Source organism: Schistocerca nitens, chromosome 3 (assembly GCF_023898315.1).
Source record: "Schistocerca nitens isolate TAMUIC-IGC-003100 chromosome 3, iqSchNite1.1, whole genome shotgun sequence".
Taxonomy (NCBI): Eukaryota; Metazoa; Arthropoda; class Insecta; order Orthoptera; family Acrididae; genus Schistocerca; species Schistocerca nitens.
The window spans coordinates 884,354,376-884,371,862 of record NC_064616.1 but is presented as its reverse complement, the minus strand read 5'-3'; the positions used below and the strand labels follow the sequence as shown (position 1 = coordinate 884,371,862).

Below are 17,487 nucleotides of genomic sequence, written 5' to 3'. Positions count from 1 at the left end.
TCAACAAATTTATCTCAACATTTTCCTCACACTTTAATTGGATATCCCAGAGGCAGCTGTATGTTTCCTTGTAACATGCATATGCAGTTGCTCAACTTATGTCTTCAATATTCGAGGATTTATGGTTCAAATGGTTCAAATGGTTCCGAGCGCTATGGGACTTAACTGCCAAGGTCATCAGTCCCCTAGAACATAGAACTACTTAAACCTAACTAACCTAAGGACATCACACACATCCATGCCCGAGGCAGGATTCGAACCTGCGACCGTAGCGGTCACGCGGTTCCGGACTGTAGCGCCTATAACCGCACGGCCAACCCGGCCGGCGAGGATTTATGTTTAAATATCATCTAGTAGCTTTTATTTTTGTTTTTATACCGCAAAAAAGACCAGTTTTGACTTCTGTACTGCTACCACATATCGATTGTTACTGGAAACGGGTCGACAAGGAAAGAAAATGGTTTGATCGACCACCTCTTTACCAGACATGGAAACGCTGCACGTAAACAATGAGATTTATTTTTATCTTTGTACCCCTGTTCCGTATCTGGCTGCTTCTAACTAGCTGATAACAAAGGAAACGTTTTAGGACTAACTACCTAATTTATTGAAACTTCTTGATACATTAAACCTGTGAACAGGACTGTGATTCGAGCTTGGGACCTTTGCTTTTCGTCGGCAAGTGCTCTACCATCTGAGCTATCCACGCACAACTCTCGAATTCCCCTCTCTCCTTTGTTCCTAGAACGCTAGTCGAGCAAGGTATGCATGAGAACTTCTGTGAAGTTTGGAAAAAAAATTGGTTCAAATGGGTCTGAGCACTATGGGACTTAACATCTGAGGTCATCAGTCCCCTAGAACTTAGAACTACTGAAACCTAACTAACCTAAGGACATCACACACATCCATGCCCGAGGCAGGATTCGAACCTGCAACCGTAGCGGTCGCGCGGTTCCAGACTGAAGCGCCTAGAACCGCTCAGCCACCACTGCCGGCCCAAGTTTGGAAGGTAGGGGAAGAGGCGTTGGCTGAAGTAAAGATGTGAGGGGGCCCTGATAGTCGTGCTTTGAGAGACCAGTCAGTAAACCCCTTGCTCGCGAAAAGTGAAAGTCCTGGGTTCAAGTCTCAGTCGGGCTCACGGTTTTAATCTGCCAGGAAATTTAAAATCAACACCCACTCCGCTGGAGAGTGAAAATCCAAGCTGGATACATCTTTCGCTATTTTATAAATATTCATTTGGTGATGTAATGAATACTGTCTAATATTCTGTAACCAGAAAATTATAAAGTTTTGCTGTATCGTAAATTCCATATTTTAATACATGAACTGAATTTTTCGTTGATATTTGGCAGAACATGGCAACAGCATCAAAAGGAATCAATCTGAAGGTGGCCTATGGAACTGAAAGCCGGTTGGTGACCAAGTAAATATACTTTGTAGAACGATAGGAAATTTAATACCATATTTTAATGCTCCACTGTTTACATATATTTTCGGCTGAATTGCGTGACTATATTTCTTAATTGTAATTGAACAAAATTTTAAGATATGGATAAAGCACATATTAAGTGGATTGGAATTCAGACTTTTGACATCTCTATTGTATGTGATTCTTTATAACTAAGTTTCTTTCATCTTTGGTGCATACTATCTACACGTAACACAGAAAATTAGTAAGTAATTAAATGGTTTGTCGGTTGAAACTCTTGTTTTTGGGAACCACTACTCACACATTAACTAGGTACTCGATTTATAGGAAGCTACCTGTACACAAAGACCATCCAGAAAGTTTCAAGACTGATTTTATTCCTGGCATATAAGCGACATTAGTGTAATAACTCTGGTGACAGCATAAACTAATAACTGTTGACAAAAGATTTGCATTCAATCAATCAGTCGTGACCAGGCAAACTAGAGGACTTATGACTGTAGTATGTCATCGTTTCTGTGTCACAAATCGCCTTGACTTGATCCAAATGAAAAACGCGGACAGTCATTAAAGGTGACGAGACTTGGTGTCATCGGTAGGAACTTACCACAAAACGACAAAGTGCAGAATGGGTCTTGATTCTCCACGACCGAAGAAGGTGTTAATATTACGCACGAGTTGAACAGCACTCCATAGAAGGGATTTTTTGACAGTTTCGCATGACTGTATGAACGGCTTATTCGCTGTACTCATGTGGGGGTACATTATGTAGAACGCCTGATATATTAAAACCGCCATCTTAACTTTTCTTTGCCTTTTATCAATCCATTCTCGAAAGTTTTTGGACTGACTGGGTACGCCGAAAGCTCCTGTGTATTGCACGGCGGAGAGTACTTTATGTCAATATTAGCAGTTCGTGTATTGAGACAGACAGATATCTGTAGTGGCACTGCAGTTTCTCATCATACTCTCGTGCACCTCATCCCCGATGTTGGCAGCAGAAATTTTGTACAGTCTTGTTCGAAAACCAGATTTCTAAAAATACACAACATGGTTTCATGAGAGCAACTACGACTTTCTTCCAACCATTCTCTCATAAGTTGCCTGTTACTTTAGTATGGGCTGCACCGACTTCTTATGATCTTAACTGTGCTGCTCTGAATTATTAAACGTCAGATCTCATGTCTGCTGCATAATAACTCCAAACATGGCAGCACTACCGTAGAATTTATCACTCAAGCGTTTTGTAATCGCATTTTCGATTTCCTTTAGAGACGCAATGGAGCTTCCTAGAATTCTTCCAAGTAATCTGTGTCTCCCAGTTCGCCTTATCTTCAACTGAGATTATATGTTCGCTCCACTGAGCTTCAAAGCCGCTACTACCTGATATAATTTAACCTGAATGAATAGCAAGTTATGAATTCAGCATTTTTGCCTTGAAAATATTCTCCTTTGTATGAAAGATGATCATGAATGAACGACAACGCTATCTATCGACAATTAATCAAATATGAGGTAGTAATCGAACTCTCATAAAGCAACGGAAAATACAACAGAAATTAAAGGAAGATAAATTGCAACGAAGATCATCAACCGTCGTAATACAAGCTATCAATGTAGATGCATCTCTCCTTGGAGGAAAGATACGTGCCATGAAATTTAACTACACCTAGCATGTCATAATTCCTAAGGACAAGAAAATTATGCACTCAACTGTAATATCTCGATGTAGTCATTGCTGCAGCACGTGTCTTCAAGTTCTCTGCTACTCGCACTTGTTTGCTGAAAGCTGAGTATAAAAGAAGAAAATGATATTTCTGCTGAAGCAGTTTATTTTAAGTGTATCGATAACCGAGCCAATGAGAACGGAGATTGGTAGGGTTCAAAAATAATTCCAGAAGGTAAATTTATTCGTGACAGATTTAAAATTGACTTCAGTTATTATTCAGAAAGGAAACACAAAAATTCTTGAATAGCACGTACAATTGTCCTGTCGTGAACTGTGTGGGTGCGCAATACCTCGCATGTTTTGCAGTCTGGAGAATACTATTCAAATGGTTCAAATGGCTCTGAGCACTATGGGACTTAACATCTTAGGTCATCAGTCCCCTAGAACTTAGAACTACTTAAACCTAACTAACCTAAGGACATCACACAACACCCAGCCAACACGAGGCAGAGAAAATCCCTGACCCCGCCGGGAATCTAACCCAGGAACCCGGGCGTGGGAAAATACTATTCAGAAATTGGGAAAGTAACTATAAAGATGAACTAATGTATATCCTCGAATGACTCACTTACAGTCCGCAGCTCGTGGTGGTGCGGTAGCGTTCTCGCTTCCCACGCCCGGGCTCCCGGGTTCGATTCCCGCCGGGGTCAGGGATTTTCTCTGCCTCGTGATGACTGGGTGTTGTGTGATGTTTTTAGGTTAGTTAGGTTTAAGTAGTTCTAAGTTCTAGGGGACTGATGACCATACATGTTAAGTCCCATAGTGCTCAGAACCATTTGAACCATTTTGAACTCACAACACCTCCGCTCTAAACGCTATGCCGCAGTGGGTGGTGGTAACAACTTGGTCACACATAAAGAAATACCATCAACACCGTTAAAACAAAATGCATCTCTTATGTCACTTGGTAAGCGTCCATCGGTTGAGAAACTAATGATCATTCAAGACAGGTAAAACTGAATACTGAGTTTAATTAGATTACAAATGACAATAACACATTACGTAATAAATAAAAAATTAATTACACCGTATAAATGTACCGAATATCTATGCAGAATAACTGACATAAAACATATGGCATCACTATCTTCACACAGCACTGACGCACGACGTTGGCACTTGGCAGAGACTGGGCAGTTTGTTCGGCGGTAGTGGGTGGGACCTCTTCTGTCAACAACTACATCCGCTGTGTCTCGAAGTAAGCGTCGTCACTTCCATCACACGTCAACGGACTCTCTCAATTTGCAGGTTGCCGGAGTGTTGTGGGCTTCTACTCTTCATGTACTATAGTGTACCACAGGTTGCTTCAGGAACAAGCGTGGAAGAATCTCATCCACTACGCCCAGCTTCACGCATGAGGTACTGCATGTTTCAATCCACTAGGAAGCGTCAGGACAGCTGGATCTATCAATTGAATGTAGGCCTGACAGCCAAGGAATTCCGTGATAGAGGAGTTAGCGACAGCAGAGGGTTGCAGTTTAGTGCTTTTCCAGCAAACAGAGAGGTATGTGGGAGCGAAGACACCAGGTGTAGTGTTCCGTCCAAAGGAATAACCTTCACTCGAAACAAGATCCCCTGCCAGAGGTAAGTTGTGGCTTCCCTCACAGAGAAGAAAGTTAAGATGAGCACTGTCCTCATTTATGTCTTGTACCACTGATTCAGTTAGTTAATTCGTTGAAGCAGAAGATTGCTGCTGTAGCCAAAAAGACAGGTAGGTCATCAACATGCACAGACGCATATACTATTGTCTACGCTGCGGTAAATTGACCTGAAGTAAAGCTAGCTGGGCCCCGGTGCAGTCAGTCTGTCAGCTGCACTGAACCATCTTGTTCGTCTGTTGACAACTGGCTCGGCACGTGACGTAGCGGATAGTCGGTCGCCTGCGTATGATCATCTGGCTCTGTGTGGCCAGCTGGTGTATGTATGACGCAGCGGCTAGCGGTCCTAGGTGGCTGTACCTTGCAGCCGCACTCCCTGATTTAGGCCGCCCCACTAGAGGACGGATCTTCGTTGACCCCTGGCAGACAGCCCACACTGTTGATCGCCTCAGCTTACCGCAGCGTGCCACCACTGCGTGTCCCAGCACCAGGAGTGGCGTGCCGTGAGCGTGGTTCCCGTTGCCCTCCATGTAGCTTCATCAGTTACCCAACCTGCACAGGGTATTACTATAGTATTTTGTACAACTTTACAAACCAATAAAAACAAGTCCACTCCTACAAAAAAAAAAATGGTTCAAATGGCTCTGAGCACTATGGGACTTAACTTCTAAGGTCATCAGTCCCCTAGAACTTAGAACAACTTAAACCTAACTAACCTAAGGACATCAGACACATCCATGCCCGGGGCAGGATTCGAACCTGCGACCGTAGCGGTCGCGCGGTTCCAGACTGTAGCGCCTAGAACCGCTCGGCCACCCCGGCCGGCTCCACTACTACACAGGTGTAGAGTGATACCAGCTGCATTAGTAAATAAAATAATGGCATCTTGTGCCGCAACTGTCCTGAAGGGACTTAAATAAAATATACACGGTAACATTACTAAAACCGACAAACTGCAGGAAAAGATTCCTCATTGGAAATGGAGGAAGAAAGGTCCTATGAAAATGTGTCCGGAAGTGGACGATGTGCCTGCAACGACAACACATCAGCCCGGAACAGAGTATAGAGCTGCATCACATCCACGTCACAACAGATGTTCAAAGTGGCCTCCATGGGATGTAGTTACCATACCTGATATACATAATCATACTTTGGCTTACACCATGTTGGCGGGACAATTCCCTGGAATTTGTACTATGGTTCTACTTAATATCCTGTCGTACTCGCTCCCGCCGGCCGGGGTGGCCGAGCGGTTCTAGGCGCTACATTCTGGAACCGCGCGACCGCTCCGGTCGCAGGTTCGAATCCTGCCTCGGGCATGGATGTGTGTGATGTCCTTAGGTTAGTTAGGTTTAAGTAGTTCTAAGTTCTAGGGGACTGATGACCTCAGAAGTTAAGTCCCATAGTGCTCAGAGCCATTTGAACCATTTTGAACATTTCTTCTTCATACGTTACGTCCCTTATTAATTTGTAATCTGCTGCTTCTCCTCCGTACCACGTAATGGATCTCCGTCTTCTACTATTATCAGACAAAACCGACTATAACGTCGTTATGAGTAAAAAAAAAATGGCTCGGAGCACTATGGGACTTAACTGCTTAGGTCATCAGTCCCCTAGAACTTAGAACTACTTAAACCTAACTAACCTAAGGACATCACACACATCCATGCCCGGGGCAGGATTCGAACCTGCGACCGTAGCAGTCGCGCGGTTCCGGACTGCGCGCCTAGAACCGCTAGACCACCGCGGCCGGCCGTTATGAGTATTCCGTCGCTAGTCTCTGTGACTGGTAGTTGGACGCTACACGAACTGCTACGACACTCTCTCGCTTATCTGCGAGGCTGGTCGCTGCCACATCTCTCGTATCGTTTCTCTCATATCGTCGTCTCACTGCTTCAAAAAATGTTCATATGTGTGTGAAATCGTATGGGACTTAACTGCTATGGTCATCAGTCCCTAAGTTAACACACTACTTAACCTAAATTATCTTAAGGACAAACACACACACCCATGCCCGAGGGAGGACTCGAACCTCCGCCGGGACTAGCCGCACAGTCCATGACTGCAGCGCCTTAGACCGCTCGGCCTGACTGCTTGGAGCATGCAAAACCATCTTCACCTCAACATGAAACTGCAAAAAGGCTGCAACTCCCTTGGAGTGCACCGAATCTAGATCATCTCATCTATCACCAACCCCTCTAACACTCCTTCGCGCGGGTGCTACAACTTTTTTCACCTACTTACTAAACGAAAACAGTAGAAACTTCCGGACAACACGTACTGAGGTTGATAGTCTACGTTTTTCAGTTAACGAAGTTTCCTTCAAACATGAGTTTCCATGCTCGTTGTACATCCCTTTTGCTTTGTACCAAACATGCTTCCAGAATATCACATGCAAAATGTGACCACCTTCTAGTGCTCCATAAACAATGTCTCATCTTCATCATATACGTACAACTGCATGTACAATAACATCAAAACCTAAATCAGTACTGGAGAACGAACCTCGATAACTGTCACCTGCACAACTTCAGCAAACACCCCTCAACCAATATTTGCCATATTTGAGGCACGGTTTCACTTCCTGCATCCTGCAACATTCGCTCTCATAACACTTACGAGACTGAGAAACCATTGCAGACAGACATAAGAATCGAATTTTCTTTGATATTACACCCCCGTTTATCCATATAATTAATTTTAAGAACGATTGTTGCTTAAACCTGTGACGTTATTCTATGAAATGTTTCACGTTCCTCACATTGTGCGTATTCCGGGATTTATCTGATTTGATGGATTTCTCATCAATAACGTTAGTGTGAACCAAACTTGCTCATTATACTTTATAACTAAGAAGCGTACATGTGCGGCGAGAGGGAAGGAGTCGTTGTTGTGTCCCGCTTATGCCAACAATGTACAAGTGTGGGTAGAGGGAAGGAGTCGTTGTATCTCATTTCTGAGGAGAGGAGGTTGTTGCATCTGCCTTCTGAAGACATTTTGCTGGAGACCGAGCTATCAGGACTTGTGAACGGCATCCAAGGCTGACGTTAAATGATAGGACAAGAAATTAGGTAAAATGAAGAGAATATACTTCAGAGTACGGGATACGAAGGGTGCACCTAAGGAGGAAGTCACTAAGTGTTGGCCAGTCTAGGAGGTCGAACAAACTAAATAAAGTGAGCAGCGGGAGTGGAGGAGGTTCATCTTCAGTTATGTTGGTGGCTGGTCTGGGGGCACAGAGCCAGAGGCTCTGCCTCCCAAGAGAGACATCTGTTCTACTCGAGGTCTGGATCACAGAGAAGCAGCTACGTTCAGCTCTGCAGAACCCTCAATAGTCTACACACGCGACCTTCCTCCCATACACACTATTGGCTAAAACCGATGGCGTTAATTCACTAGTAAACTTCAGCAGAGGGCTGAGGGCGTCATCTGTCAGCAGCCTTAACCAGACAGAACTGCCTTGATACTAAAACGCAGGCATCTCGGGTACGTAGGCACAGATGAAGTCTCACTGGGAGAAAAGTCGTGAAGATATGACTGGGGCAATTTGAATAAAATGTTTTAAACCAGTTCCTCGACTGGCTGCCACCTCGTACATTGCTTCCGCTTCCAGATGTGTGGTGACTCACATTGTTTACGTAGGTGCGTCATCCACTTCCTGGAAAGATGGTTTGCCTTAGTATGGGCCTTAATGCTATGGAAGGCTTCTGTTACAATATTTCATTTGGTGTAAGTGGGACAGGACTTAATAGTCAAGTTCATCTAATTTCATGAGATAAGAAAATGGTAAAGTACTGAATGTTCAAATATTATGCAAGCATGTAGTACTCTTACCAATCATACTCAGAATTATAAAATAAGAAATACAGTAAAAGGATAGAATGGAATTTGATGAATCAAAAATTTCTTTTAATAGTTTATCGTTTACAGTGCTAAACTTGGTGCGGTAAACGAGTAGATACTGGCTGAACTTAATCAGTACTAACCTTTTAAAGGTTTGCAGGTGCACTTACAATGTGTATGTTTGCGTTGTCTGGTAAATATTAATCTCAAGGCAGCGTGATGGAACCTATACTAAAAATATAGAATGCATCATCAACATTAAAGAATACTTAATTCTCTGATAATCAGTTATTTGACTGACACGCAGAATAAATACTGCAAAACATTAACACTACACTTGGATTACAAGTGGATGCAGTACATTTGATAAAGAGTAATAACATAGGTAAAACTCTTTCTATACCCACCAACTACTTTTCCATGTAATAGGTGCACAAAGATTCATATAAAGGTTTGTAGGTCCAAGAGATGGTGTATCATAAAACGCATAACCCAGATCTTATCTACATTAACCCACGTTAAAGTACAGAAGTACAAACCGTTTTCTTATACTGGCAAAATATTTGAATTACAGATAAAATTAAGGGATAGCATAGGCTACACAAGAAACCCACGAGTTTCTAATACTAAAATTTTACTCACTCACTTTATTATACGTTTTATTGCCTCACAGGTTAACAGACCATCAAAACATCGTTAAGGATAACACACAGACTTAATATTTTTCACTTAATCACGGTAGTAACATTGAGATTTTCACTCTTCAGCGCAGTGTGCGCTGATATGAAACTTCCTGGCAGATTAAAACTGTGTGCCGGACCGAGATTCGAACTCGGGACCTTTGCCTTTCGCGGGCAAGTGCTCTTGGTAGATCACTTGCCCGCGAAAGGCAAAGGTCCCGAGTTCGAGTCTCGGTCCGGCACACAGTTTTAATCTGCCAGGAAGTTTCAGCAGTCACATTGTTCTACAACCCTATTACAATAGTTACTAATAAACTCTACTTTATGATTAAAATTAAAACCAGAAAAACTGAAGGACAAGACCAGAAACAGCACTTGATGGATATCAGTTGAAAATGAGGATCGGTTACAACCTGACTGTTCCCTTCAAGATGACGAAGTTAAAAAACAAATCTGACTTGTCAGCTGTTCTTAGCGTTTAAAATTTTAAAATTATCTGGGGACCTTAATATAGCTAAAAATGAGCCTTGTAAAACGTAAAGTTATAGGCTTACACATACACTCCTGGAAATTGAAATAAGAACACCGTGAATTCATTGTCCCAGGAAGGGGAAACTTTATTGACACATTCCTGGGGTCAGATACATCACATGATCACACTGACAGAACCACAGGCACATAGACACAGGCAACAGAGCATGCACAATGTCGGCACTAGTACAGTGTATATCCACCTTTCGCAGCAATGCAGGCTGCTATTCTCCCATGGAGACGATCGTAGAGATGCTGGATGTAGTCCTGTGGAACGGCTTGCCATGCCATTTCCACCTGGCGCCTTAGTTGGACCAGCGTTCGTGCTGGACGTGCAGACCGCGTGAGACGACGCTTCATCCAGTCCCAAACATGCTCAATGGGGGACAGATCCGGAGATCTTGCTGGCCAGGGTAGTTGACTTACACCTTCTAGAGCACGTTGGGTGGCACGGGATACATGCGGACGTGCATTGTCCTGTTGGAACAGCAAGTTCCCTTGCCGGTCTAGGAATGGTAGAACGATGGGTTCGATGACGGTTTGGATGTACCGTGCACTATTCAGTGTCCCCTCGACGATCACCAGTGGTGTACGGCCAGTGTAGGAGATCGCTCCCTACACCATGATGCCGGGTGTTGGCCCTGTGTGCCTCGGTCGTATGCAGTCCTGATTGTGGCGCTAACCTGCACGGCGCCAAACACGCATACGACCATCATTGGCACCAAGGCAGAAGCGACTCTCATCGCTGAAGACGACATGTCTCCATTCGTCCCTCCATTCACGCCTGTCGCGACACCACTGGAGGCGGGCTGCACGATGTTGGGGCGTGAGCGGAAGACGGCCTAACGGTGTGCGGGACCGTAGCCCAGCTTCATGGAGACGGTTGCGAATGGTCCTCGCCGATACCCCAGGAGCAACAGTGTCCCTAATTTGCTGGGAAGTGGCGGTGCGGTCCCCTACGGCACTGCGTAGGATCCTATGGTCTTGGCGTGCATCCGTGCGTCGCTGCGGTCCGGTCCCAGGTCGACGGGCACGTGCACCTTCCGCCGACCACTGGCGACAACATCGATGTACTGTGGAGACCTCACGCCCCACGTGTTGAGCAATTCGGCGGTACGTCCACCCGGCCTCCCGCATGCCCACTATACGCCCTCGCTCAAAGTCCGTCAACTGCACATACGGTTCACGTCCACGCTGTCGCGGCATGCTACCAGTGTTAAAGACTGCGACGGAGCTCCGTATGCCATGGCAAACTGGCTGACACTGACGGCGGCGGTGCACAAATGCTGCGCAGCTAGCGCCATTCGACGGCCAACACCGCGGTTCCTGGTGTGTCCGCTGTGCCGTGCGTGTGATCATTGCTTGTACAGCCCTCTCGCAGTGTCCGGAGCAAGTATGGTGGGTCTGACACACCGGTGTCAATGTGTTCTTTTTTCCATTTCCAGGAGTGTATAAAACTCTAGAAAAGGTGAATCAAATATAAGTGTTCACAACAAGAAAGCAACTAAAAGTATTCTGGTCCTCTTCTTAACATTTCAAATAAAGGAAGGGAATCTATGCATTGCGTCTTTAATCAGTTCAAAAAATGAAAAAGGGTCACGGCTGGAATGTGCTTCTGCGTGATGGGAGCGCATGTTTGGAAAAAAACTTATAATCGACAATTGAAGAGCATGTGGACTACATGGTGGGGAAGCAAAGATATGCTTGTGTGAAGACATGAAGGGGTGCAGAGGGGTAGGTACCGTATGTCGCAGAGGGGAGAGGAATGAATACGTGGTAATGGTGGAGAAGAGGGGAAATGCGGCGGTGTTGCTAAAGCGAGCTTGAAGAAAACATAGATTTTTTAAAGTAGAGCTGGTGATATTTTCCAGCGGTAAGACAAGACTAGACTATCTGACACCAGGTTAAACACCAATAACAACCAGCAGAGCGACACCGAATTTCTACATGAGATGATCTTAACTTTCGTATGACAAAAAAACGAGGTTTAAGAAGTCTTCGTTCCGGTCGTTAGTACCGTACTTGTATTAATTTTGAAACAGAAATAGCAGGCATGGAGTGGTACAGTACAATTTAGTCTTAACAATAATGTAAGGTTTAATGAGTCAAAGAGGTAAACAAGGAATACACAGTTTAAAATGTCATTGTTGACCTAGCGAATTTCTGTGTGTAATCTCAGGAACATCAAACCTAAGAATTGTTAGCCACCAGTTACGGAATGTCGTGTTTGCATTGACACACGACAGAGACGATCCAAGACAACGTATATTTTAATACGAAAAGAACCGAGGGGTCAAGGGAGATGACAACTTAAGTTTCAAATGAAAATTGCACTGGTTATGCCAGACTAGCGGGGAAAGAGTGCTTATTATTTTGCAGGACACAGGTCAGGAAAATTTGATAGAGAGAGACAGAGGGACACAGTCACTTCTGTAGACATAAAAGTTAAAAACACGCAGTTTTCTTATGTCTCTGAGAGGCGCATTAAAAGGAAATAACGGAAACAAATGTTTGTAAATCGACATTGGCATTAGCTCATCTGTACAGCAGTGTAACATTAGTTACAAAACTAGATGAATATTCGAAATATAACGGTCTATTGAACAATAAAAGACTAACAGAATACACACCGCAAAGAGAGACTACACATTCAAGATCTGACAACAAAACAAAACAGTCAAATAAGAAAACTTGTAAAAAAGCAGCGTAGTAGGAAAACTTTAGTAACACAAACTTAATATATTTTTTCGAAAGGCAATACAAAATCCTTTTCAATAAAAGACATTTACAGTAGATCCAGATTCTACAAGAAAAATGAATAAAATAAACTGCCTGAGATCATCAAATGATAAAGACCTCTACAGTAGATGAGAGAGGGTACCTTTAAACAGTTCAAACTCTTAAGAAATACTTAAACTCATAACAAAATGCACACATGTATGCACCTCGGCCATGCTTCAAACAAAACTATTAGTGTTTATCTACAACCACTTAAAACGTATGCACTATAAAGTCAACTGAGCAAGTACATTGTCCAAAATAAATTCTTAGTTAGATAAAAACTACAACTGTAAAACACAGCCAGCAGACAAACGATCTTTCGAAATATGATGCAATAGTTTTCCGCAAAGTTCATCACAGTCTGTGCTCACTCAAAACCTATATCGTATGAAAACTATACTTAACTACGGCAGACAAGACGAAGAAAGAGAAGTGGCAGTGTGTCTAAGTGGCTGGGTTATCGCAAGGCGACAGCTATATTTGCATCATGTGGTCTCTGCTTATATCAAGCGTTCACAGATGAAAGAAACTGCAATTTAAACGACTCCAGAACACTTTATTCTTTCAATTGAAAACCTGCTGCACAATAACATGAAATATGGTTAACGGCTCTACTCTGATCTCTGGGAGGAGAGCATTTGATACACATTTCAACATTACTCTAACATCTTCTCTGTTACAGTCAGCAAAATAATTAGCATTCATTGTATCCCTCTCAGCTTCCACCAAAAACACTATCTGCACAACAGAAACATCACTTGCAACATCTGATACAGAGACTCTTGCCTGTACATAATTACCTTCAACCACATTAACCACAAGATTTCTTGTGTGCTCACAGATATCACAATAAACTTCATATCAACAAAACTTCGCTGTCATCTGGGGGATAACATCTTCATTAAATAATTTAGAAGGGTACAACAGATAAATCTCCCATCATTTATCATACCTCACATGGTATATCACTTCATACATCGTAACTTTCTGCATTGAGTTAACCAGTTACAAGCATCTATCACTTAGGAAAACATAAAGCATGGATAGAGAATGATTTCAAGATAGGGAGAGACGCAGAAAGAAGAGAAAGAGAAGACGGACGAAGTTCATTTCTTTCGTTGCGTAACGTGGCATGTCACACAGCGTCCTAACGGTTTCGACAACACTAGTACTAATCCTGCAGTTATGACTATGAACGCGCTTGGGATCTCAGGTCGCGTAGTTGTACTAATAATCTGACTGAAAATACCAGGTTGACGGGAATCTAATAGTTAGTCGCTTTTCTGACAAGACTGACGTGGATTTCGCGTCTGTGCCTGGTCTTGCAATAAAAACATACTCCCCTAAAGGTAAAAAGGATTTAGTGTGCGGATTATTTCAGCGACCTTGCAGGTGAAAGAAAATAAGATGGATCTCGGTACGAAAGCCAAAAGGAAGAAAATGCCATGAAAGGCTGGGAAACACTGGTAGCCAAACACATTTTGCTAGGTGCAGATCCCTGGAGATTATTTGAAAATTCTAAAAAATATACTTATAGAAATTTCTCATCACAACCACTAAGTATGGAATGGTTTAACAACAACAGAGTCTAAAAGAATTACAAGAAATTTACTGCAGTACACAGGTCCAATGGAAGTACGTGTCTAATTTACACAGGCATTAACTAACCCACCAATAGACTCCTCAAGTGCTTATCTGGAAACAATTACACAGTCAGCGTACCTCACAGTAACTATACTCAAACATTTAAAGTTCTCATTGTCCTGCTAAGTAAATAAATCTCAAAACAAATCGCAATAATTACGTAAGATTTAAAATTTTACTCTATACAATGTACCGGGTGATCAAAAAGTCAGTATAAATTTGAAAACTTAATAAACCACGGAATAATGTAGATAGAGGTAAAAATTGACACACGTGCTTGGAATGACATGGGGTTTTATTAGAACCAAAAAAAAAAAAAAAACACCCCATATTGCTAGACGCGTGAAAGATCTCTTGCGCGCTGCGTTTGGTGATGATCGTGTGCTCAGCCGCCACTTTCGTCATGCTTGGCCTCCCAGGTCCCCAGACCACAGTCCGTGCGATTATTGGCCGTGGGGTTACCTGAAGTCGCAAGTGTATCGTGATCGACCGACATCTCTAGGGATGCCGAAAGACAACATCCGACGCCAATGCCTCACCATAACTCCGGACATGCTTTACAGTGCTGTTCACAATATTATTCCTCGACCACTACTGTTGAGGAATGATGGTGGACATATTGAGCATTACCTGTAAAGAACATCATCTTTGCTTTGTCTTAAATTGTTGTGCTAATTATTGCTATTCTGATCAGATGAAGCGCCATCTGTCGGACATTTTTTGATCGTTTGTATGTTTTTGGTTCTAATGAAACCCCATGTCATTCCAAGCATGTGTGTCAATTAGTACCTCTCTATCTACATTATTCCGTGATTTATACAATTTTCAAATTTATACTGACTTTTTGATCACCCGGTAGTTGTAACTACTGAGAAAAGAGACCTATACAAACAGCACTAATGGGGCATAAAACAACAGCCTAATACCACAATGTCCAGAAAAATTTTACTCTAAACATATTTGAGTCTATCATGAGATGTGCTGTGACTTTCTAGGAATGTAGTTATGAGTCGCATCCTTACAGTACAGGCAATAGGAGTCAAAATAACAGGGCGTCATACAAAAACTGAACTACAAAATGCACAGTAGTTGTTCATTTAAAACTAAAATTTACTGATCTGAGAGTGCCTTTCGCTGTCTACGTTTTCCCCTGAAGAAATGGCTGCAGTGTCTTAGTACATAGCAACACTTAGAGAAAGCTAGTCGCGTCGCGACGAGCGAAACGCTGCAGCGGCGCTGGGGGAGCGGCGCGCAGTGGCTGCATCCTCACACAGTACCCGCGTAGCAACGGAATAGACGGCGTGGGCGGCTAGCAGCACAGTAGCAACAGTAGTCACTCCGGGCATCGAGGCCAGGACCATAACGGAGCCGGCAGCAGGGCGAAGTGGGGCGGCGCCTGTGGGCGACGCGGCAACAGGTGGGCCGCGCAGGTGGCCCGCAGCAAATGCAGGACCTGCGAATTGGGCGCCTTGGCCCATTAAGCAGCTTGGCGGCGATGCAGTGTGTCCTGCTACGCTGCACTCAACGGGCGGTCGGCGTAAGTGGGCGACACGCAGTTGGCGAGCGGCGCATTAGACTACGGCCACACTTGCGTTTTTTTGAAGCTGGACGCTCAGCGTCTGAAGAAGCAGCTTAAAAGTCGCCTGGTGGTGGCCACACTCGACCGCGTGTATAGCTTCTTTCAGCGCAACGCGTCCTAGTCACCAAAGACATCAATGTGGCCATAAATGGCTCAGTAGCGTTTTACATCTGACTGGGTGACATCGCAGCCTTGAGAAATTAATGTATTAAGTAAACAATCTGCAACAATAATATGTGCTGCATTGTTACTGATTCGACGGAGACGACGTAGAAAAAAAAGGCGTTTTTGGACTCATCCAATAATTGAGGACAGATCAGAGAGGGGAACATTCAATCTGCTACACAACAAACTTAAAGAAACTCCTGAAAAGTTTTTTGAGTACTACAGGATGTCTATTAAGTCATACGAAACTCTGCTGTCAAATGTGACGAATGCTGTTACTGGAAGAAACACTCGACTACGTGATTGTACACTACAGGCCATTAAAATTGCTACAACACGAAGATGACGTGCTACAGACGCGAAATTTAACCGACAGGAAGAAGATGCTGTGATATGCAAATGATTAGCTTTCCAGAGCATTCACACAAGGTTCGCGCCAGTGGTGATACCTACAACGTGCTGACATGAGGAAAGTTTCCAACCCATTTCTCATACACAAACAGCAGTTGACCGGCGTTGCCTGCTGAAACGTTGTTGTGATGCCTCGTGTGAGGAGGAGAAATGCGTACCATCACGTTTCCGACTTTGATAAAGGTCGGATTGTAGCCTATCGCGACTGCGGTTTATCGTATCCCGATACTGCTGCTCGCGTTGGTCGAGATCCAATGACTGTTAGCAGGATATGGAATCGGTGGGATCAGGAGGGTAATATGGAACGCCGTGCTGGATCCCAACGGCCTCGTATCACTAGCAGTCGACATGACAGGTATCTTATCCGCATGGCTGTAACGGATCGTGCAGCCACGTCTCGATCCCTGAGTCAACAGATGGGGACGTTTGGAAGAGAACAACCATCCGCACGAACAATTCGACGACGTTTGCAGCAGCATGGACTATCAGCTCGGAGACCATGGCTGCGGTTACCCTTGACGCTGCATCACAGGCAGGAGCGCCTGCGATGGTGTACTCAACGACGAACCTGGGTGCACGAATGGCAAAACGTCATTGTTTCGGATGAAACCAGGTTCTGTTTACAGCATCATGATGGTCGCATCCGTGTTTGGTGACATCGCAGTAAACGCACATTGGAAGCGTGTATTCGTCATCTCCATACTGGCGTATCACCTGGCGTGATGGTATGGGCTGCCATTGGTTACACGTCTCGGTCACCTCTTGTTCGCATTGACGGAACTTTGAACAGTGGACGTTAAATTTCAGATGTGTTACGATCCATGGCTCTACCCTTCATTCGATCCGTGCGAAACCCTAAATTTCAGCAGGACAATGCACGACCGTATGTTGCAGGTCATGTACAGAAAATGTTCGACTGCTGCCCTGGCCAGCACATTCTCCAGATCTCTCACCAACTGAAAACGTCTGGTCAATGGTGGCCGAGCAACTAACTCGTCACAATACGCCAGTCACTACTCTTGATGAACTGTGGTATCGTGTGGAAGCTGCATGAGCAGCTGTTTGACTCAATGCCCAGGCGTATCGAGGCTGTTATT

General features: G+C 43.9%; 1 protein-coding gene across 1 annotated transcript in view; it reads left to right on the top strand.

Annotated features, from left to right (window-relative positions):
* The window catches only part of LOC126249464 (uncharacterized), a 181,535-nt gene extending 165,600 nt beyond the window's left edge, over positions 1-15,935 (top strand). The window contains exon 5 of the mRNA XM_049951119.1: positions 15,840-15,935. Coding sequence (XP_049807076.1) covers positions 15,840-15,935 — 96 coding nt within the window. The remainder of the gene's footprint in view (positions 1-15,839) is intronic.
* Positions 15,936-17,487: the final 1,552 nt, after the last annotated feature.